At 44.3% G+C, this 21,578-nt stretch overlaps 1 protein-coding gene and 2 long non-coding RNA genes across 3 annotated transcripts; 1 reads left to right on the top strand and 2 right to left on the bottom strand.

The window, feature by feature from the left end:
* The first annotated feature begins 4,786 nt into the window (after nt 1–4,786).
* LOC143884355 (uncharacterized) lies at nt 4,787–7,229 on the top strand. The gene is made up of 3 exons (XR_013252825.1): nt 4,787–6,372; nt 6,467–6,532; nt 6,946–7,229. It is a non-coding gene; the product is annotated as an uncharacterized LOC143884355 (long non-coding RNA).
* Nucleotides 7,230–8,218: 989 nt separating this feature from the next.
* On the bottom strand, nt 8,219–10,815 carry LOC143884349 (uncharacterized). Its single transcript, XR_013252823.1, has 2 exons — nt 8,780–10,815; nt 8,219–8,703 (listed from the first exon to the last, which is right to left on the bottom strand). It is a non-coding gene; the product is annotated as an uncharacterized LOC143884349 (long non-coding RNA).
* Nucleotides 10,816–18,138: 7,323 nt separating this feature from the next.
* Nucleotides 18,139–19,053, bottom strand: LOC143891107 (uncharacterized). The gene is made up of 2 exons (XM_077395754.1): nt 18,670–19,053; nt 18,139–18,570 (listed from the first exon to the last, which is right to left on the bottom strand). The coding sequence occupies exons 1-2, from the start codon at nt 19,051–19,053 to the stop codon at nt 18,139–18,141; spliced, it is 816 nt and encodes a 271-aa protein (XP_077251869.1).
* Between the last annotated feature and the right edge of the window lie 2,525 nt (nt 19,054–21,578).

Below are 21,578 nucleotides of genomic sequence, written 5' to 3'. Positions count from 1 at the left end.
GTAACCCTTCAATTCATAATATAGCCAATAGCAAGAGAAAAGTGAAGACCTAGAATCACATATGAAAGAATTTTCACTACAACTTTGACCATAAGGTTAAAATTAAATAAACTTATATAAGAATGGAAACTAATGTCATTGAGAAATGACTTCTTTCTAATATAAGTCTTCAAGAATTTGCAACAAAATCCACATCATTGGTACAATAACAGGAATGAAAATGCCAAAACATTAAACAAAAAAGAAGAGAACTTAAACGATGATAAAATGCAAATATGAAAATGACCATAAATAAAACTGGTTTTGAAATAGAACCAGATTTCCACCATTCTGTTAGCATTGTAGGGTGTTGCTATGGACGGAAATAGATGGAAACATCGGGCCTCATCTCAGCAACGGATGCCCAAGGATCTCACCACTCGCTTACTTTCCATCTCTAACAACTTCACATAAGAAAAATATGATGGAAATTACGTAAAAAATTGCTAATGCACGGGTGATGAGATCATATGGGTATGGAGTAGCCGAGGCGGCTAATGCACTGGTGGTGTGGGAGGTAAAGATGAACTATAATAGACGCACTAAAGGAATAATAATTGTTTCGAATTTTAAGGTTGGTTTTAATCAGGAAAGGATTAAAAATGATCAAATGAATTCGCTTAACTATAATAGACGCACTAAAGGCATATCACAGCCGTTTCTAGGAGGGACCGGTATGATGTATATGGTAAGGAATTATATGAAGCACTTGATCGTTTCCTATTCCAAAATGGGCTACAAACAAAAGGTAGAAGTGATCCTTGTTATGGTGCTTAAATTCACAAGGTTTGAGCCAGTACCCATTAGAATCAGGGTTTGACTCAAAGACTGAATATCATACCTTGGTTTTACGTAAGAACACCGATGAAGGGTTTCTCTGCAAGAACATAGAGAAAGCAAAAGGCAAGGTTTCTCTGTGAGGAGGTGTGAAGGAAGAGGAGGCGTTACAAAATACGAAGAGGCACACTTTGGAAAGTTAGAAGATGGAACTATGGTTTGGTAATGACGAAATGCTTGAATCGGAAAACATGTGGGCCAACTGCCTCGTGGGTTACTTCCTTGGCAAAAGACCCTATTTTGTCTCCCTTCGTGACTCTCTTTCTCGTAAATGGAAGCTCTCCGGTTCTCTACAGATGCACACTTTGGAGCAGGGGTTTTTTCTCTTTAAGTTTTCAAATGATTGTACCAGAGTCCTTGAAGATTCTGGGCAAAATTATGGAGGTAGGCCTCTGATTCTGCAAAGATGGGATCCTGATTCCTCACTTGAAATGAAATTTTCTTTCGAAATTCTAGTTTGGATCAGGCTTTCGGGGCTCCATCTAAAATTCTAGACTCACCATTGCTCGAGTAGGACTGCGAGCTTGATTGGAAAACCACTTTACATGGATACTTATACAGCGGAAGCCACTCGCCTCAACTATGAAAGAATGTCTATTCAGATAAGTGCTACCCAAACCCTTCCTGATTCGATCACTCTCAGAACCTCCTCGGGGAAGATAACCCAACAAGTTGTTTACGAATGGAAACCAAAAGCCTGCAAATTCTGTTCTGACTTCGGCCATGGCTCCGATGAGTGCCATCAGCAATCTAGTTTTCGTCCTGTAACCGAGAAGAAAGTATGAAGGCCCATTCAAAGATCAGCGATTTTGGATGTCCATAATCAGCCTGAAGTTAATCCCCCCAATCCCATAACCCCAGAATGCTCTTCTCCTTTCACTAATGGAAATAAATTTTCGGCTCTTGTCGATTTGGATTCTTTTTCCAGGAGGAACCCCACACCCTTGGAATTTCCTGTTAGGCAAAAATCAGATCCTGAAAATGAAGTTTGGCAAACGGTTAGGAAGAAGAAAGATAAGTCTCCGGCTATTCTTATTAGACCCTACTCTTCTTGTGTTCTACCCACACTCTCTAAACCATCCCCAAATTTAGGCTAGTCCTGGGCGGGTGTGTTTCCTTTGGGGGCTAGTAGCAGCTGCTTTATGATTGGTTTAGGAATTAGGGAGTTGCCCTTCATGTTGTGGGGTTTATTATTGATCCTTCGTTGCTGTTTGTTTGGAGCATGCTGCCCTGTGTTGGCTGTGGTGTTGTTTTTGCAGTCTTTGTTGCTGTAGCTTGGTTGTAATTTGTTTTGTTTATCTATTTTTTGGTGTTGTTGGTTGGCTCTTCGGCCTCCTCTTACTGGGCATTTGTTAGCCCCCCCTTTCATATGTGTTAGGGGTTTGCTTTTCTTTAATATATCTGGTAGGGGTCTGCCTAACCCCAGCTTACCTATCAAAAAATAAAAATAAAAATACGAAGAGGCGTTGTTTTACAAAGTGGGTCCTCTTTCTTATATATATATATATATATATATATATATATATATATATAGGGAAAAGTGTTGGTACTCGGTCGAGTACCTAAGCTTATTAATGCAGTCTCTCTTATTTAACGCAGGAAGAAAGAGAACCGTGGATTGTTCTAATCGCAGCCGTCCAATTATATACAATGAAAAAACCCAAACCCTCACCTGTTACGTTGATTCTTGCTGCTCCGGAGGGAAAGAAACCCTAGAGGAGAAAAACCGACTCCCTCTCTCCCAACACTCGGTCGATTTCAACCCTCCTCACGCCGCGCATCTCTCCCTCTCTCCCAAACGAAGAAACAGAGGTCGACGGTTCTCTCTCTCCCTCCAACACTTAGGTTTTTTCAGGTGCGTCTCTCTCTCTCTCTCCCTCTCTCCCTCTCTCACTCTCACTCTCCCGCGCGTCTGAGCTTTTTTTCATTTTTAGTTTGGATTCTTCATTTTTCAAACCCTTTTACTCTCTCTTCTCTATTTTTCAAACCCTTCTTTAAATTGATTTCCCATTTTTTTGGGGATTTTTGTTCAAGATTTTACAGATTTAGGGGAAATGATTTTACTGAGAGTGGTAAAAAATCGAGGGTTTCAATCCAATTGATTTTTCAAACCCTTTTTCTCTCTCTTCTCTATTTTTCAAACCTTTCTTTAAATTGATTTCCCATTTTTTTGGTGATTTTTGTTCAAGATTTTACAGATTTAGGGGAAATGATTTTACTGAGAGTGGTAAAAAAACGAGGGTTTCAATCCAATTGATTTTTCAAACCCTTTTTCTCTCTCTTCTCTATTTTTCAAACCCTTCTTTAAATTGATTTCCCATTTTTTTGGGGATTTTTGTTCAAGATTTTACAGATTTAGGGGAAATGATTTTACTGATTCTGCCATGGTTTTGGGGATATGTTTTTTTTTTAGTGGATACTTTGTTTTTTTTAGCTTTGTTTGCATCTGTAGTTTGATTATCTGAAGCTATTACTTCATATTTTTTTCCCACTTTAAATTGTTTAAATTTGTAGTAATAAACTCCAATCCAATCTAATTGGATTGTGGGTGGAATTTGATTGTAAACTTGCAATCTAAATTTTTATTTAGATTGCAATTTCATTCACAATTTGCACCCAAAATGGAAAAATCCAATTAGATCACACACACACTTGAGCACTTTCAATACTAATATTGCACTTTCAATACCAATATGGGTTTATTTGATCTGTGGCAGGGTATATTTCTCTACCCCATTTGTTACAGATTTTGGGTAAAATCATTTAACACTACCCCATTTGTTAAACCCTTTTTCTCTACAGATTTGTTAAAGTTTTGTTACTGTTTTTGTTACAGATTTTGCGTAAAATCATTTAACACTACAGATTTGTTACAGTTTTTTTAAAACTACAGATTTTTAACACCAACAGATTTGCAATTGTTTAAGATTTTTAACACTACAGATTTGCAATTGTTTAAGATTTTTAACACTACAGATTTGCAAATGATGGTTTATTTGCTGAATAAACTCTTTACTGTTGTGTTTGGAATGATTGGTTTGAATCGCAGGTAGAACTTCTGAGTGGGTTTAAGCTCTATTTGAAAGGGATTGGTTAAGTTTTATTGAGCTAATGGATGGCACAATGTCCGAAGGTTTTGGGTTAGCAATTGATGATATAGATGCTAATAGATTGATTGTGGTTGATGACATGGCGTCCGAAGCCGGTGGCTTACAAAATGATGGACAATATGTGAATGAATTTGTTATGGTTGAGGAGGAGGAAAATCTGAATGAGGGTTGTTTACATTCTAAAGATAACGGTGAGGGTTGTAGCGGTACATTTAGCACGCCTACTAAGGATGTTAATGAGGGAGATTTAGTTTCTAAACCGTTTAAGGACCAGATGTTTGATACCGATATCGCTGCATATGAGTTTTATAATTTATATGCGTTGGGTATGGGATTTGGAATTCGAAAAGACACAACTTATAAGTCAAAGAAAAATGGGGAAGTGATTTTTAGGAGATTTGTATGTATAAAGCGGGGTTCAAAAAAATGAAAGATAACAAAGAGAGTGATAAAGTAGTGAAGCGTCGTCGTAGTGTAAGAGAGGGCTGCCAAGCCAAGATGGATATCTCTTTGATAGATGAGAAGTGGCACGTGAGAGCTTTTGAAGATGATCATTGCCACGAGCTTACCTCTCCACCTAGAAGGCTAATGCATTGTTCTCACAATAGATTTTTTAAGAATGAAGCATGTAAGCTTTTGATAGATGACCTAAGTAAGATAGGGATGAAGCCTGCTGGTGTTAAAAGGGCTATTAACGTCACATGTAAAGGAACAAATGCTGCTTTGACAACAAATCAGGTGGTGTCCCATTTGAGGAAACAGCGGGGTAACAATATGGGTAAGGAAGGTGTCTTGGTAGCAGAATATTTCCAAAAGAAACGATTAGAAGACCCTAACTTTCAATTTGCTATGGAGTTGGACATTAATGGGAACTTGCGATCGATGTTTTGGGCCGATTCATGGGCGCGAGAGGCATACCTAAAGTTTAGTGATGTCATTATTTTTGATGTCACGTACAGGACAAATATGTTTAAGATGCCATTTGCTCCATTTACCGGAGTTAATCACCATCGTCAGTCTACACTATTTGGATGCGCATTGTTAGCCGATGAGAAAGAGGAGACATTTACATGGCTATTTCAGCAGTGGTTGCAGTGCATGTTTGGGAAGGCGCCAGGTTGTATAATAACAGATATGGACGGGGCGATGAGAAATGCGATTCAAACTGTTTTCCCAGACACCCGCCATAGGTTTTGCTCCTGGCACATACACAAGCATTTAGTTGAGCATGTTCCTGCGATGAGAGAAACTGATAGTGAGTTTTGCAAGAATTACAAGAAATGGTTTTATTCAAGACAAATACATGATAGCGAGTTCAAATGGAAAGAATTAGTAGAGAAATATAAGATTAATGAAAATGGATGGCTAGCGAAAATGTGGGAGCTACGTAGTCACTGGGTACCAGCCTATTTTAGAGATACATTCACAGCTGGAATGACTTCTAGTGGCCGCAGTGAGAGCATCAATGCTTTCTTTGATGTGTATGTTCTTTGCTAGGTATGTTAATATGAACACCACTTTAAAAGAATTCGTAGATCAATATGATAGGGCACTTGAGTTTCGTCGTAAAGCAGAGTCCGAAGAAGATTTCAGATCTAAAACTACAAAGGCCGTGTTGATTTCAAGGTTCAAATTAGAAGAAGAAGCAAGCAAATGTTATACTAGGACAATGTTTGATAGATTCCAAGTAGAGTTTAAGGATAGCCTTGACTGTTGGCATGAGAAAACGGATAAGAATTGCAACACAACTGAATACGTTGTGGGACTGAGTGTAGACGAGAAGTGGAAATGGTGCAAGGTCTTGTATGATGAGTCTGAAGAAGGTGTGAAGGCTACATGTGAGTGTGCAAAATTCGAGATTGAAGGGATTTTGTGAAAGCATATACTTCGTATTATGACGAAGAAGCAATTGAGTAGAATTCCAGAGCCATATATTTTAACTAGATGGACAACCGGGGCTAGATTTGTACTTGGTGCTGGGGTGTCTTTAGGCGAAGAAGATAGTAATGAAGTTACTCCTTATGAAACATGGTGTGTAATAGCAAGGTGTCAAAGGCTAGTACATGAATTTAAGGGTAATAGGAGTCTTTTTAAGAAGGTGTATGAAACACTTGATGTATGGTTGGCAGAATGTGAACAAGCAAAGAGAGAGACACAAGTTATCCTTGCAAACACTACTTCTAGCCAAGTACAATCCAATTTTGTGCGTGAATCTGCAGGGATATATATTCATGACCCACAAGTCGTGAAAACCAAGGGCTGCCCAAAGGTTGCTACACGTTTTAAATCGCCGATAGAGACCTCTCAAGTGAAAACAAAGAAACGAAAGTGTAAAAGATGTGGAGAATTAGGCCATAATACAAGAACGTGTAAAAAAGAACTCGAGGTTCGGGTTTTTCTCACTTTGTATTTGTAGAATTTCTCATTTTCTATGTTGTACTTATTATTCATGTGAAGCAACATTTTCTATGTGCCAATAGATGACATTAAGGGATGAAGATGAAGAGGAAGAGGAAGAGAGTGAAGAAATCAATGTATTTGAATAGGTACTTGGTAGTTTCTTATCATCTTTTATTCTTCTTGCTCTTCATATTGTATTCTTGCATTGGGTTGAATTGTAGAGCTACATGTTGACCACCATGTGTTTTTTCTTTTGGTTTCTGTATGGGATGGGATTGTATTAACATTATGTATGTTTTTTCTTTTGGTTTCACTGTCTTTTGCCACTCTTTTTTTGGAATTTGAGAACCGATTGTGAGTCTAAAACTGATTATCGGACTCAAATTTACTTTTAATTTTGAGTCCAATAATCTGTTTTGGTCTCACAGTCGGTTCTCAAATCCAAAACAAAAAGGGCCACAATGTACTTGAGGATGATTTTAGTAGTTGTTCTTCAGTTTCCTGATTGTGCACACCCTTTTCCATTCTTTAATCATGTATGTTATATTTGGTTTGACAGGGAAAATGCAACAGCTGACAAGGTAAAGGAAGCACACTGGAAGGTGATGGTTGCGAACCATCCAGATGCTGGGGGCAACCATTATCTTGGGAAGGGAAGATTGTAATGATCGAATTACTAGGCCTTGTTTTAGAGAGAAGATGAAGGATTGATTTTTGTAGTTCTAAATCTTACAGATGAGATTTACTAGTTCTAAATCTTACTGCTTGATTACTGCTTGATTTACCAATTGATGTATTGAATGGTGATGTTTTTGGATGCACGTGATGTTTTATTTTCTTCCATGTCATGAGAGTCTCTGTAAAAATCTTTTAGGTGTGTGCACATCAGAAAGGTTACAGGTGCTCCGATTCTAAGTGAAAATGTCTTCTAGTTTCCTTGTTTTATCTCTGATTTCAGCTTATAGGGTTTTCAGCAGGTATGAGGCCCCATGTGTTTCTTCCAAAGAAGAGGAGGAGCAGGGGTCATAGCTTAAACTTTGTAACAACATCTGTTTTTTTTATGTTATGGCCTATATTTGTTATTTATTTAACAGGACTGGGTATGGTCCGTAGGCTGCAATCCTCTATCCATAAGTTCTCCAGGTTGGCATATTTCTCAATTCCAATTGGATACAATAGCTTGGAGTTACATTATCACAGCCCTTGAGGAATCAATACAACTTGTCAATGAAGCTATTCGTCTTCTAGCCATGGAGCGGACAAGTATCCTGGCCTTTAGCTTTGTACTCCAGTAGTATAACACAAGGGAAATGCAAAAATTACCTTGATTTGTTTTCCATTTTTCTTACCTCGTAGTTAATAAAAACTAGAAATTACTCTTCCTATGTTTCATGAACTAAGAAGTTCGCTGGGCTATTGATTTTTCTTACCAAATATTCATAACCAGAAATTACTCGTCCTAGTTTTTTAACATAGCAAGTTCCCTTTGGCTATTGGTTTTGGAAAATATAGATGTTATTTTTCAAAAGCATACCCCTTTAAAAAATATTTATTTGGTTTTAGCAAAGATGCTATATGAAATCCATGTTACTTGGCAACAGATGCAATGTAGTTGCATGCAAACGTATAAAATGTAATGTATGGAAATTGTAAGAACCAAAGATAACAAAATAATGGAAAATATGTTGAGAGATAGGAAACCAAAGCGTTACTGCCAGTTTCTTAGACCAAGGGTGATTTCACTAGTGCGACCAGCGTGGTCCTTTTCTATAAGAGGCAGCTACAAAATAAAGTGCACAGTTACCATTCCCACATTCATTTCGGTTTTGGGATGCCATGTAAACATAAAGTTTTCATATAAACATAAACAAACCAAAAAGTTACATAAAACATGGATGCCATGTACTGATTACAGAACTGTCAAGAACAAAAAAAATACAATTATGAAAAAAAAAACAACCCCAATCGCTTTAATCCAGCCATTTTCATTCTCCACTAATTTAACGGCTTCACGCCCTTGTTGCACGACCAACTTCAATTCGGCAACCTCTTGCCTCAGCCTTTCAGTGTCATTAATGTCTTGACGTGCCTGTTGCCCCAACAACTTCAATTCAGCAACCTCGTGCTCCAACCTTTCAATGTCTTTAATGTTTTGACGCGCATGTTGCACCAACAACTTCAATTCGCCAACCTCGGCCTCCAACCTGTGCGGACATTGACTACCACTTATGCTGTCCCTCCTCGAACCAAATTCCCTATTGTATTCAGCATTGTCGCACCATTTGAAAAAATCGCACTTCTTCTTTCCACCTCCTTCCTGTGTGTTGTATATAATCTTTACTAATTTGAACTTTTGCTGAAAAGTAAAAAAACACTATTAAATGGTTACTCACACTAAATCCACAAGTGTAGTAGGGCCGCCCTCGGTTGCCATTCACATCTGACTGAGTTATTTTAATTTCCGTTTTTATTCCACATTTACATGGTAATTCTCCAACTGAACCGGAATCGGTACGGTTACAGGAGGCCATAAATCTTCACTATCTGCACAATATTGAACAAAAAGAATCGCATTACCGCATTACCACAATGATATGAACATAATTTAATCCAATCCTCAAACCTGGTTAATATTACACTTCGAGATGAAGAGGTTAAAAACCCTAAAGTTTCTGCAATTTTTTAACGCTGGAAAGAGAGGGTCTGCTGTGCTATTTCGAAACCCTTAAAAATATTTTAAACTCATTTTTGAACCCTAAAAATGAGAGCGTAGAGGGGTTTTGAGTGGGTGCAGATAACTTACCAAAAAATTTGGGATTTTTGTTAAACCATTTTGGAAGCCTAAAAAATGAGTTGAGAAAAAATGGAAAGGGATACCCTCTAGCATCTATAGCTACCTTCAAAGATTTATCCCATAAAGGTAGTTAAGCACATTCACCTTCAAAGAGGCAACTTGTATTCCTAGCCTAATCATGATGTCACAAAGAAAATCCAAGATCAAACACAAAGAAGGTCGTGACCAAGTCCGAATCATGTGCGTCTAACCTCATCTAGTCCTTTATGAATTAGAAATTATAAAGCAACAGACCACATGACGGTATGTCCAATCTCTTCACTTAGTATAATTTGTTTTCTAGACAAGAAAATTAGGGTATTGCTGAGGTTCCTTATCCACTATCATAGGAAAATGAGACATTAAAATTAGTGATCAACTGTCTCTTTCATCGGTTCCTTATGCTAACAACTTATTTTACATAGAGCATCAGTTGCAACATGGAATCTATTCATCTGCTATAGAAACAACATACCCTGATTCTCCATCATATGAATTCCAACATATGCACCAAATTACTAGAATCCGAAATTCTGAATTATTAAAAGATCACACACTATAGAGAGAGAGAGTGAAATAAAAGAAAAGCTACCCAAATCATAGCAATTCATTTATACATAATCAATTCTGATTTCTAGCAAAACCTACACCAAAATAATTTTACAATTAAACAACCAATTCTATGTTCTGGTGGTGATCATCCACCAAAATAACTACCCAATAGGTTAAAAAATAAAAAAAAATAAAAAAGGTTAAAGAATCAACACAAAAATCAAGGTAAAAAAGAGTAACAAAACAATTCCCATAAACATAAAAAGAAATAAAAGAGAAGGAGAGATTATTACCTATTAAAAGTAGCAGAGGCAATACAAATCCACCAAGGAAATTCCCCATAAGAGCTCTAGATTTTCAATACAATCACTTCTCTTCCATTGTCAATATCAAGAAGAATTAAAATTCGTTGATGGGTTTTTCAATTCGAGGTAAAAAAAACGAACCCATTTCAAGATAACGGCCAAATCTTCCCAAAAACTATAGATTGGAAGATAATTCATAAATTTACAAAGGGTTTGAAAAATGGGAAATCAATTTAAAGAAGGGTTTGAAAAATAGAGAAGAGAGAGAAAAAGGGTTTGAAAAATCAATTGGATTGAAACCCTCGATTTTTTACCACTCTCAGTAAAATCATTTCCCCTAAATCTGTAAAATCTTGAACAAAAATCCCCAAAAAAATGGGAAATCAATTTAAAGAAGGGTTTGAAAAATAGAGAAGAGAGAGTAAAAGGGTTTGAAAAATGAAGAATCCAAACTAAAAATGAAAAAAAGCGCAGACGCGCGGGAGAGTGAGAGTGAGAGAGGGAGAGAGGGAGAGAGAGAGAGACGCACCTGAAAAGACCTGAGTGTTGGGAGGGAGAGAGAGAACCGTCGACATCTGTTTCTTCGTTTGGGAGAGAGGGAGAGATGCGCGGCGTGAGGAGGGTTGAAATCGACCGAGTGTTGGGAGAGAGGGAGTCGGTTTTTCTCCTCTAGGGTTTCTTTCCCTCCAGAGCAGCAAGAATCAACGTAACAGGTGAGGGTTTGGGTTTTTTCATTGTATATAATATATATATATATATATATATATATATATATATATATATATATATATATATATTAAAAACAGTATAATGATAGGATTGGGAAGAGGTAAATTAGGAGTCTTTCTATTTGGAAACTTTTATTAAGCAATATATTAAAAGCAGAATGATGATAGGATTGGGAAGAGATAAATTAGGAGTCTTTCTATTTGGAAACTTTGATACCCCAAAATTAACGCAGCTTTGAGACCCCACTAAGAAAATAAATCCATATAAGGGCACTGTAATAAAACAACTATTAATGGGACAAAATTAACATTTGTTCCCGTTTGAATAAATCCCTAGGATTTACACTATGTTATGTATAGTATACCCTACCCAAGGGGGCTGTTCTCAACGTGAATCCTTGGATATCAAGCCTATTTTCCATGGATAAATAAATGCTAGCTTGTCCTCCAAAATCCAATGGGAGCTCTTTGAATCCTTTCCTACTAGCTCTGACATCAAGACAGCATGCCCTTAAGTATTACAGTGATCATTTCTGTTTATAGAACTTTATACAGTAGCTATAGGTGCTTTGTTGGCTATTTGAACTCGTAATAGCACGTAAATCTTCTGGTACCTAAACCTGGAATCATAGCCACAGGAGAAGGAAGCGGTTCAGCATCCTTTGATCAGGTGTAAAGAGAGTCTGATTGATGTCATAGACAAATTTATAGGTGAGATCGAAGTTTTAATAACCCAAAACGATGAACAAATGAATTAATTAGAATTTGGAAAGCTGATTTTAAATACAACATCTTGATGTAAATAACAGATCATAGGTTCCTCTGATTACTTTATCTACATTGAGATATACTAAAAGGATGTGTTAGGCCTAAAATCGGTAACAGATATGACAGTGACGTAAGAGCCGAGCTGGAGGACCCGAGAAACCGAGGTGAGGGAGCTGAGTAGCTGAGCCCTGCGCAAGGAGCAAACGAGGTCAGAATGATCAACCCGGAGTGTTACTCCGGACAGGCCCTTCGACACTCAAGTCAGTATGAGCAGGAGTGCAGAGCGAGTTTAAGAGTGGTGGGTCAGAAGTTATTGCCCTTTTTATGAGCTTTGGAAGCCTTTTTATAGAGGGAAAACTGGGGTAGTTGGGGAGTTATTACTCCAAGACAGGTGTCGGGCACTTATAAGTTCGAGCTCACCTACTCTGCTGTAATTACCAAACTACCCCTGCCAATTACCAAACTACCCCCGCTGACGTGGGATCTGCGGTGGGCCACCCTTGGCCCACGTGTCGACAGCTAATAAGTTGCTTGTTTTATACCCCATCAGTTGCCCCCCAGTTCTCCGAGCCATTGTGATGACTTGGGGAAGTGCGGTGAGTTGCAAATCAGTCCGGAATTTGTCAGTCCGGCTGGAGAATCAGTCCGGAATTTGTCAGTCCGGCTGGAGAATCAGTCCGGAATCTGTCAGCCCGGCTGGAGAATCAGTCCGGAATCTGTCAGTCCGGCTGGAGAATCAGTCCGGAATCTGTCAGTCCGGCTGGAGAATCAGTCCGAAATCTGTCAGTCCGGCTAGAGAATCAGTCCGGCTGGAGAATCAGTCCGGTGGAATGCGTCGTATCCAGTCCGGCTTGGGCCGGACTGCTTTTTGTAGTTTTGTAGAACGCGTCGTATCCAGTCCGGCTTGGGCCGGACTGCTTTTTGCCGTTTTGCGGAACGCGTCGTATCCAGTCCGGCTTGAGCCGGACTGCTTTTTGTCGTCTTGTGGAACGCGTCATATCCAGTCCGGCTTGGGCCGGACTGCTTTTTGTTGTCTAGAGAGACGCGTCATATCCAGTCCGGCTTATCCCGGACTGCTTTTTGTCATTTAGCCCAACGCGTCATATCCAGTCCGGCTTGGGCCGGACTGCTTTTTGTCGTTTAGCCAAACGCGTCATATCCTGTTCGGCTTGGGCCGGACTGCTTTTTGTCGTGTAGCTCAACGCGTCACATCCAGTCCGGCTTGGGCCGGACTGCTTTTGGTCGTTTAGCCAAACGCGTCATATCCCGTCCAGGTTGGGCCGGACTGCTTTTTGTCGTCTAGTGAGACGTGTCATATCCAGTCCGGCCAAGCCGGACTGCTTTTTGTCGTTTAGCCAAACGGGTCATATCCTGTCCGGCTTGGGCCGGACTGCTTTTTGTCGTGTAGCCCAACGCGTCATATCCAGTCCGGCTTGGGCCGAACTATTTTTTGTCGCCGGACTCAATCGCTTTTAAGAGCTATCCTCCACACGAGCACTTTCACGGATGCCCTTAGTCTTTTGGAGATACGCGCGATATGCGGGTATTTTCACTTACGCCCTTGCCTCGAAGTTTGTGCCCGCCATTAATGAAAGACATGTTTCGCCGTACAGCTCCCTCGACGCGCGTGCCCTTCATTAAATGCAGGTTCCCATCGCCAAGGCTTATAAAAGGAGGGTTTTTTCCTTTCATTTCTTACTTTTCACTTTTTACTCTCCTTCCGCTTTTTGTTCTGCCAGTTCGGGTTGCATAGTTCGTGGTTGTGAACGGCTGAGGATTTGTGAGCTTTCAGTTCGAAACCGGGAGAGTTCAGTTCTGTCCGGTAATCTTCTTGAGCGCGCTTTTCATTCGTTTCTTTTCCTGTTTTCATGTCAAGTAGTAGCTCTAGTTCTGAGTCCGGTTCGGGGGAGTCGTCTTCTAGTAGCTCAGGGTCTAGGTCGTCGATTAGGACCCAGGATAGGCCGACCTGGACACCAGCCCCCCAAATGGCAAGTCCTGATGTCAGTGTGGGGATCGTAGATGGTGATGACAAGGTGGTTGGGGACGAAGTGATTTTGGACTTGAACACCACTCCGCTTCCAACGGATAGTTACCTCCAAGTAGAGGGGAGTGTTGGTAGTGATGCCGACGAGGCGTCCACAATGTTTCTCCCTGGCCGGGCCGTTGAGGTCGTGGCGAAGGCCCGGATGGACACCGATCCTAAGTACAACGTACAGGCTCTTCACGAGGAGAATTACCTTGATGAGTCCATGATGGCGGACATTAGGGATAGGTACTGTGTTCCCTCCAGGTTTGGGCCGAGGGAGGCGACGGAGGGAGATAGGGCCTGTAATGAAAGCTCTGATGTTTGTATATACGATGAGTCATTGAGGGCTGGACTCAGGTTCCCTCTGCACTCATTCTTCGCCACGGTGCTTCGCCACTAAGGGCTGGCCCCGGCTCAGGTGGCGCCCAACTCATGGAGGATGCTGACGGGGTTCGTATACCTCGTCCATGGCAGGCTTCAGAGGAACTTGTCTGTGCCGGTGTTCCGCGCGTGTGCGGAATTGAAGAGGCACAAGGGCGGGGGTTGGATTTACATTAGCCAGCACCCGGAGGTGAAAATGATCACTGGCATTCCCTCCTCGATACACTTATGGAGAAACAGGTTCCTCTATGTCGAGGAGAGGGAGTCCAACGAGCCCTGGCCGGTTCCTCTGAAGTGGGGCACCCCGGATACAGTCGCCATGAGTCGCAAACCGTTCCTTGAGGGCGGGGATGCGAGGACGTTTGCCTTACTCCGGGAGGAGCTGGACCGTGGGGGACCCATTCATTGTTCAGATTTCCACGGGGAAGAGGTTCTGGTTGGGCTTGGCCTTAGTACTGCGACCCTGGCACGTACGTGGCTAGTCTTGTTCAAAACTTATTTCTCCTCTTTTCCTTGTTTCTGACTGGTTTTGTTTGTGTATGTCGACTTTCAGAGATGCAGCAGCAGTCCTTGATAGACAAAATGAGGAAGGGGGCATTCGGGAAGGTCCAGCAGGGCCAAAAAAGAAAGGTTGTAGAGATAGCGAGTCCGACCCAAACCCAGGATATGCCGCCGCCTCCCAAAGCCAAGAGCATAGTGAAGTTGGTGGGCGCCCATGGCCGTGGTGCAGGGTCCTCGAAGTCCGGGGGGACATCTGCTGGAGTCCGTCCTCCCCCGGCGAGGTCTAGAGACAATGTTTTTCGGCCCAATTGGTCCGTTCAGAAAAATGACACCGGCCTTGGTGAGAGCCGGGTAGCTAAGGAGCTCCTCAGCAAAGTTCTCCTTAGCAATGACAAACTTCAGGTTCTCAGCGAACCTCCGGCTGCGGCTGATGAGGCCATCTTTTCGTCCGCTTACCAGGTGAGATGTCCCTCGAGTGCTTGCTTATCTTTATTTCTTGCGTCGCTTCCCTATGTTAACACTCCGGGTGGTCTGCAGATTTTGTTGTACTATAATGACCTCCGAGAGAAGAGCCAGAAGTTTTCGGAGGCTATAACAAAGTCCGAGGAGGAGAACAGGAAATTGATACAGCAGGCAAAAGAGCTGCAGAAGTCCATCGAGAAGGCGGCCGAGGAAAACAAGTGGCTCAAGGAGGATTTTGCCGCTCAGCTGGCCGCACAGAAGGAGAAGGCAGCAGAAGCCCTTAACAATTAGAGAGAGAGAGCCCGCGAGAGGCAGATGACAGCCGTTCAGGAAAAGGAGGACGAACTCCTTAATCTGTCCAGTGAGGCCTACAAGATCGGATTCTTTGACTGCCTTGGGCAGGTTAAGGAAACCAATCAGGCCATGGTTTTGACCGGAATGGTTCTCCCTAACCCACCGACGATTGGAGGTGACGGGCTGGCCACAATGGCCGCACCCGTGGCCCCGGAGACGGATCCTGCACGGGATTGTAGCCAGGGGGTGCCTTGAGTTCCCTCATTTCCTTCTCTTTTGGCGATTTCTTTCTGTAATGGCCCCTTTGGAGGCCCAACTTTTGTAACAGCCTTTTGAGGTATTATTTTTGTAATGGTCCTTCGAGGCCCTACTTCATGAATGGAAAGTATACTTTTATTGTCCACCTCTTCTCCACTTGTCTACTTCAGGTTAATACTGTTTTGTTCTATGCTGGGTAGATAACATCCCAAACATGTGTTTCGAGCTTAGGTTGAAACAGTCTTGGCGGGGGCAAACCGTGGTGTTCCAACCGTCCGGAACCCTTGCTCTGGCGACTGGGCTTCCTGGGAGCTTTGGTCTTTTGCATCCGGACTGGTCCCGGACCAGGAGTGCGCTCCCGGTCTTTGCGGAGACGAGCCGTGGCGAACCAAGCGTCGAGTACCCTAGTTTTAGTGAACTGGGTTTCCAATTTGATGAGCACCCAAGTTTTAGCGAACTGGGTTTCTGAGGAGCTTTGGTTTTTGCATCCGGACTGGTCCCGGACCAGGATTGCACTCCCAGTCTTTGCGGAGACGAGCCGTGGCGAACCAAGCGTCGAGTACCCTAGTTTTAGTGAACTGGGTTTCCAATTTGATGAGTACCCAAGTTTTAGCGAACTGGGTTTCTGAGGAGCTTTGGTTTTTGCATCCGGACTGGTCCCGGACCAGGAGTACGCTCCAGGTCTTTGCGAAGACGAGTCGTGGCGAACCAAGCGTCGAGTAACCTAGTTTTAGTGAACTGGGTTTCCAATTTGATGAGTACCCAAGTTTTAGCGAACTGGGTTTCTGAGGAGCTTTGGTTTTTGCATCCGGACTGGTCCCGGACCAGGAGTGCGCTCCCGGTCTTTGCGGAGACGAGCCGTGGCGAACCAAGCGTCGAGTACCCCTAATTTTAGTGAACTGGGTTTCCAATTTGATGAGTACCCAAGTTTTAGCAAACTGGGTTTCTGAGGAGCTTTGGTTTTTGCATCCGGACTGGTCCCGGACCAGGAGTGCGCTCCCGGTCTTTGCGGAGACGGGCCGTGGCGAACCAAGCATCGAGTACCCTAGTTTTAGTGAACTGGGTTTCCAATAGTACGCGGAGATCTGCAAAAGAGTCTTTATCATTTATTTTCAACAATATTTACATTTACAAAGTCACCTTTTACGACTAGCGATTTGCTATCGATAGTATTTCCGGCGATTCTTGGAGTTCCATGCATGGGGTAATAAGTGCTCCTCCAGCGTTTCCAGCCTGTAACTGCCCGGGCGAATCACCTCTTTCACTCGATACGGTCCCTCCCAGGTCGGAGAAAGTTTCCCGACCTTTTTTGGCTGGGAGATAGCAGCTTTCCTCAGGACTAGATCCCTTGCTCGGAATTCTCTGGGGCGTATCCTCGAATTGTGATAGTTGGACACTTTCTGCTTGTAAGCCGCGACCCTGATTCGAGACTCCTCCCGGGCTTCTTCCAGCAAGTCGAGGTTCACCCGGAGCCCATCATCATTGAGCTGCTCGCTGTAGTTGGTGACTCTGGGAGACGGGGTGCCTACATCGACTGGTATTACTACCTCGGTTCCAAAGGACAGGTTGAATGGCGATTCACCCGTTGGTGTGCGCGGGTGGTGTGATACGCCCACAGGACATGATAAAGCTCATCAGCCCATCTGCCAGCCTTATCATCTAGCCTCTTTTTAATTCCCTGAAGCAGGATTCTGTTCGTCACTTCCGTCTGCCCATTAGTCTGCGGGTGCGCTACTGAAGTAAACCTCTGTTCGATTTTCAAGTTGGAGCAAAACTTCCGAAAGTTCTGGCTGTCGAACTGTTTTCCGTTATCCGTTATCAAGACGCGTGGGATCCCGAATATGCAAACCACTGACTTCCAAAAGAAGTTTTGCACGTTCTGCTCTGTGATCTGGCCTAGAGGTTCAGCCTCCACCCACTTGGTAAAATAATCGATGGCCACTACTACGAACGTGCGCCTTCCGGAGGCCGGTGAAAAGGGGCCCAAGATGTCCACCCCCCAAATTGAGAAGGGGAGTGGGCTGATGATCAGGGCCATAGACACGGCAGGTTGGTGAATGGTGGGAGAGAACTTCTGGCATCTCTCGCACTTCTTGACCAGGGTTAGTGCATCTTGTCTTAATGTGGGCCAGTACAGACCTCTCAGCAACACTTTGATCGCCAGGGCCTTGCCCCCTAGATGCTCGCCGCAAATACCTTCGTGTGTCTCTTGCAGGGCGTACGTGGCATCGCTGGGCCGGAGGCACTTTAGGTACGGGAGGGTGTAGGACCTTTTGAAGAGGTTCTCACCATCCAGGGGAAACCGGGCTGCTCTTTGTGTCACTTTGCGGGCTTCTTTCTTGGCTTCGGGTAGTTTCCCACTACGTAGGTAATCGATGATCTCGTCCATCCAGGAGGACTCGTGCTCCACCGGCATCACTTTAGCCGCCTTATTCTCGATACTGGATTTCTGGAGAAATTCCATACATATATTCCTGAGAGTTGTGTATCTGGATGCGGCAAGCTTAGACAGCACATCTGCTTTTGCATTTTCTGTTCTGGGGATTCTGATGATTTCAAAACTTTTGAACTTGGTGGATAAATGGCAGACCTTGGAGAGGTATTTGATCATGCGCTCGTCGCGGGCCTCATAGGCCCCTTGGATCTAGTTTGCAACCAGCTGAGAATCACAGTAGGCTTTCAGTATTTGGGCGCCGGTCTGGACTGCCAGATTCATTCCGGCGAGGAGGGCTTCATATTCAGCTTCATTGTTGGATTGCCGGAATCCGAACCTCAGGGCGTAGTCAATACTGAAGTTGTCCGGCCCAGTTAAGACCAGACCGGCTCCACAGCCGCCCTTATTTGAAGATCCGTCTACGTATACTTCCCCAAGCGGTCCGCCAGGGGATGGATCATGTCCCGCCGGTATGGGGATGATTTCTTCTTCAGCTGCATCTTCTGGTTGCTCTTCATTTGTGATTACCTTTTCCGCAGCCGGGGTTTCGGCAATTTCAGATTCGGTGATCTGCTGGGGGATGGTGCACTCAGCCACAAAGTTTGCCAGTACTTGAGCCTTGATTGCTGGCCTCGGCACGTACTAGATATCGAATTCACTCAGCTCTACGGCCCATTTCACTAGCCGTCCTGAGGTGTCCGCCTTATGTAGAACTTGCCTGAGCGGTTGGTCGGTCAGGACCTTTATTGTGTGAGCTTGAAAATATGGCCTCAACTTTCGGGCTGCCATGATCAGGGTGTATGCCAATTTCTCGACCCGCGGGTATCTGATTTCGGCATCATGCAAGACCTTGCTAACATAGTAGACCGATTTTTGCTGGTCAAGTTCTTCACGAACTAGGACAGCTGCTAGGGGCATGGGGCTCACAGACAGATACAGGAGTAGCTTCTCACCCGGTTCTGGCTTTGTTAACAGTGGTGCAGAGGACAGATACTGCTTTAGCTTTTCGAACGCGGCCTGGCACTCCTCTGTCCAGGGTGCGGTTTTGAGTCCTTTGACGGCGTTGAAGAAGGGCAGGCACCTCTCTGTAGACTTTGAGATGAAACGCCCCAGGGCGGCCACCATTCCTATTAGCCGCTGCACTTCTCTGATGGTTTTTGGTGGAGTGAGCTCCACCACGGCCTTGATCTTCTCCGGATTGGCCTCTATCCCTCTTTGGCTTACCATAAACCCTAAGAATTTTTCAGAGCTGATGCCGAAGGTGCACTTGGTGGGATTGAGCTTCATCTTATGCTCTCTCAGGACTTGAAATGTTTCTTTCAAGTCAGAGACGTGATCTTGCGCACTGCGGCTTTTGACCAGCATGTCGTCGACATAGACTTCTGTGTTGCGGCCGATCTGGTTCCGGAAGAGCTTGTTAACGAGCCTCTGATACGTGGCCCCGGCATTTTTCAGGCCGAAGGGCATGACACGGTAGCAGTAGGTTCCTTGGTTTGTTACAAAGGAAGTCTTCGGTATGTCTGACTCATACATTCTGATCTGATTGTATCCGGAGAAGGCATCCATGAAGCTCAGTAGCTCGTGACCTGCAGTGGCATCAATGAGCTGATCGATCTTTGGGAGCGGATAGCTCTCCTTGGGGCAGGCTTTGTTCAGATCAGTGAAATCAACGCAGGTCTTCCACTTCCCATTTGTCTTTTCTACCAGGACTACGTTTGCCAACCAGTCCGGGTATTGGATTTCTCGAATGAAGTCAGCTCTCAAGAGCCTCTCCACTTCTTCTTTAATCGCTTGCCGCCTTTCAAGGGCCAAGTGTCTCCTTTTCTGCTTCACCGGCCTGCAGGTTGGGTCAACCCGAGTCTGTGCGTGCTGACCTCTGGGTCGATGCCGGGCATGTCAATAGGAGCCCATGCAAAGACGTCTGCATTGTCCTGAAGAAACTGGGTGAGGCTATGCCGGGTGCCACTGTCTAGTGAGGAGCCGATCTGAACGACCTTCTCATCATCATTCTTGCACAAGGGGATGGAGATGAGGTCCTCAGCGGGCTGAGTTCCCTGAGCTTCATCCGTCAGATCGAGTAACTCAATCGGCAGCGACTCTACTGCGTTCTTGCCCCTGAGTGCCATTGTATAGCACTCCCTGGATTGCGGCTGGTCCCCCCGAACTTCTCCCACGCCGTTTGGCGTAATAAACTTCATCTTCTGGTGATAAGCTGACGCGACGACGCGGATCAGGTTCTGGCCAGGCCGTCCCAAGATAGCGTTATAGACCGAAGTGGCCCTCACTACCAGGAAGTTGACCATGGCGAAAGCTTGGCAGGGCGGCTCTCCGACGAGGACGGGGAGTTCGATCTGTCCCTCCACCTTGACGACCTCTCCTGAGAAACCGAACAGATCTGAATTCGCCGGCCTTAAACGGTCGTCGCCTATCATCATTCTCTCGAAAGCGTGATAGTACAAAATGTCTGCCGAGCTCCCATTGTCGACCATGATTTTCTTCAATTCCCAGTTTGCGATGAGCACGGTTAAGACCAGTGCGTCGTCGAGTGGCAGTATCAGATTGTCGAGATCCGCATATGAAAAGGAGATCTCATTCTCCGTCCTTGCCTTCTTGCTGCATGTGTGCACGACATTGACTTGGCGTGCATATGCTTTTCTGGCAGCTGATGATGTGCCCCCCGCGGCGAGTCCGCCCATAATTGTGCCAATAACCCCCCTTAGCTGGGGGCGGTGTGTATCTGGTTGTGGACTGGATGGCGGAGGAGACTGACCCCGGGCAGGGGGTGGCTGCGACTGCCGAGGGCTCCGGCCTTCGAAACTTTTCTCCTTGCGCTCACTTCTGCGGCCGTCACTCCGGATGTATTTTTTCAGATAGCCCCGGCCAATCAACTGCTCGATTTCTTCCTTGAGCTGCCAGCATTCGTCCGTGTAGTGACCGTGGTCCCTGTGGAACCGATAGTACTTCGACCTGTCTTTCCTGTTTCCCTTGGAGAGCATTTTAGTCGGCCACCTCACGAACTCTTCTCTGATAGTGGCCAGTATGTGTCTCCAGGAGGTGTTGAGAGGGGTGAAGTTCTCCTCCCTCCTCTGGGGAGACTTTTTTCTTCTGACGGCCTTGTCATCCCTACGCTGTTTAGTCGGGTTCTTGTCCTCAGAGGTTCTCCTCCGATTTGAGTCCAGGGCAGCCAGTGTTTCTTCCACTGTTATATATTCCTCTGCCCCGGCCATTAGATCTGCTAGAGAGTGCGGATTCCGGCGGGCCACTGCTCGGCGAAAATCATTAGATCTAGCACTCGCGAGAAGTGCGTTTGTAGCGGCTGAGGGATCTAAATTCGGCACTTGGAGTGCCTCCCTGTTGAAGCGGCTGACGAAGGCTTTCAGAGGTTCATTATCCTCCTGCCGTAAGGTCATCAAGGATGCTGTTGTTTTTCTTGGCCTACGGCTGCTCATGAAGTGGCGGACCAGATCTTCCCCGAAGTCATCGAAGTTGCTGATGGAGTTAGGTCTGATCCTTGAGTACCAGTCCCTGGCCGCACCAGTCAGTGTGGTCGGGAATGCTCTGCAGAGGAAGCCGTCTGACGCGCCGTGGAGGAGCATCATTGTCCTGAACATCTCCAAGTGGTCCACAGGGTCAGAGGTCCCGTCATACTG

Source organism: Tasmannia lanceolata, unplaced genomic scaffold, assembly GCF_043159265.1.
Source record: "Tasmannia lanceolata isolate RefF3 unplaced genomic scaffold, GAP_Taslan_0.1 ptg000002l, whole genome shotgun sequence".
NCBI lineage: Eukaryota > Viridiplantae > Streptophyta > Magnoliopsida > Canellales > Winteraceae > Tasmannia > Tasmannia lanceolata.
This window is presented reverse-complemented; position numbering and strand designations above follow the sequence as displayed.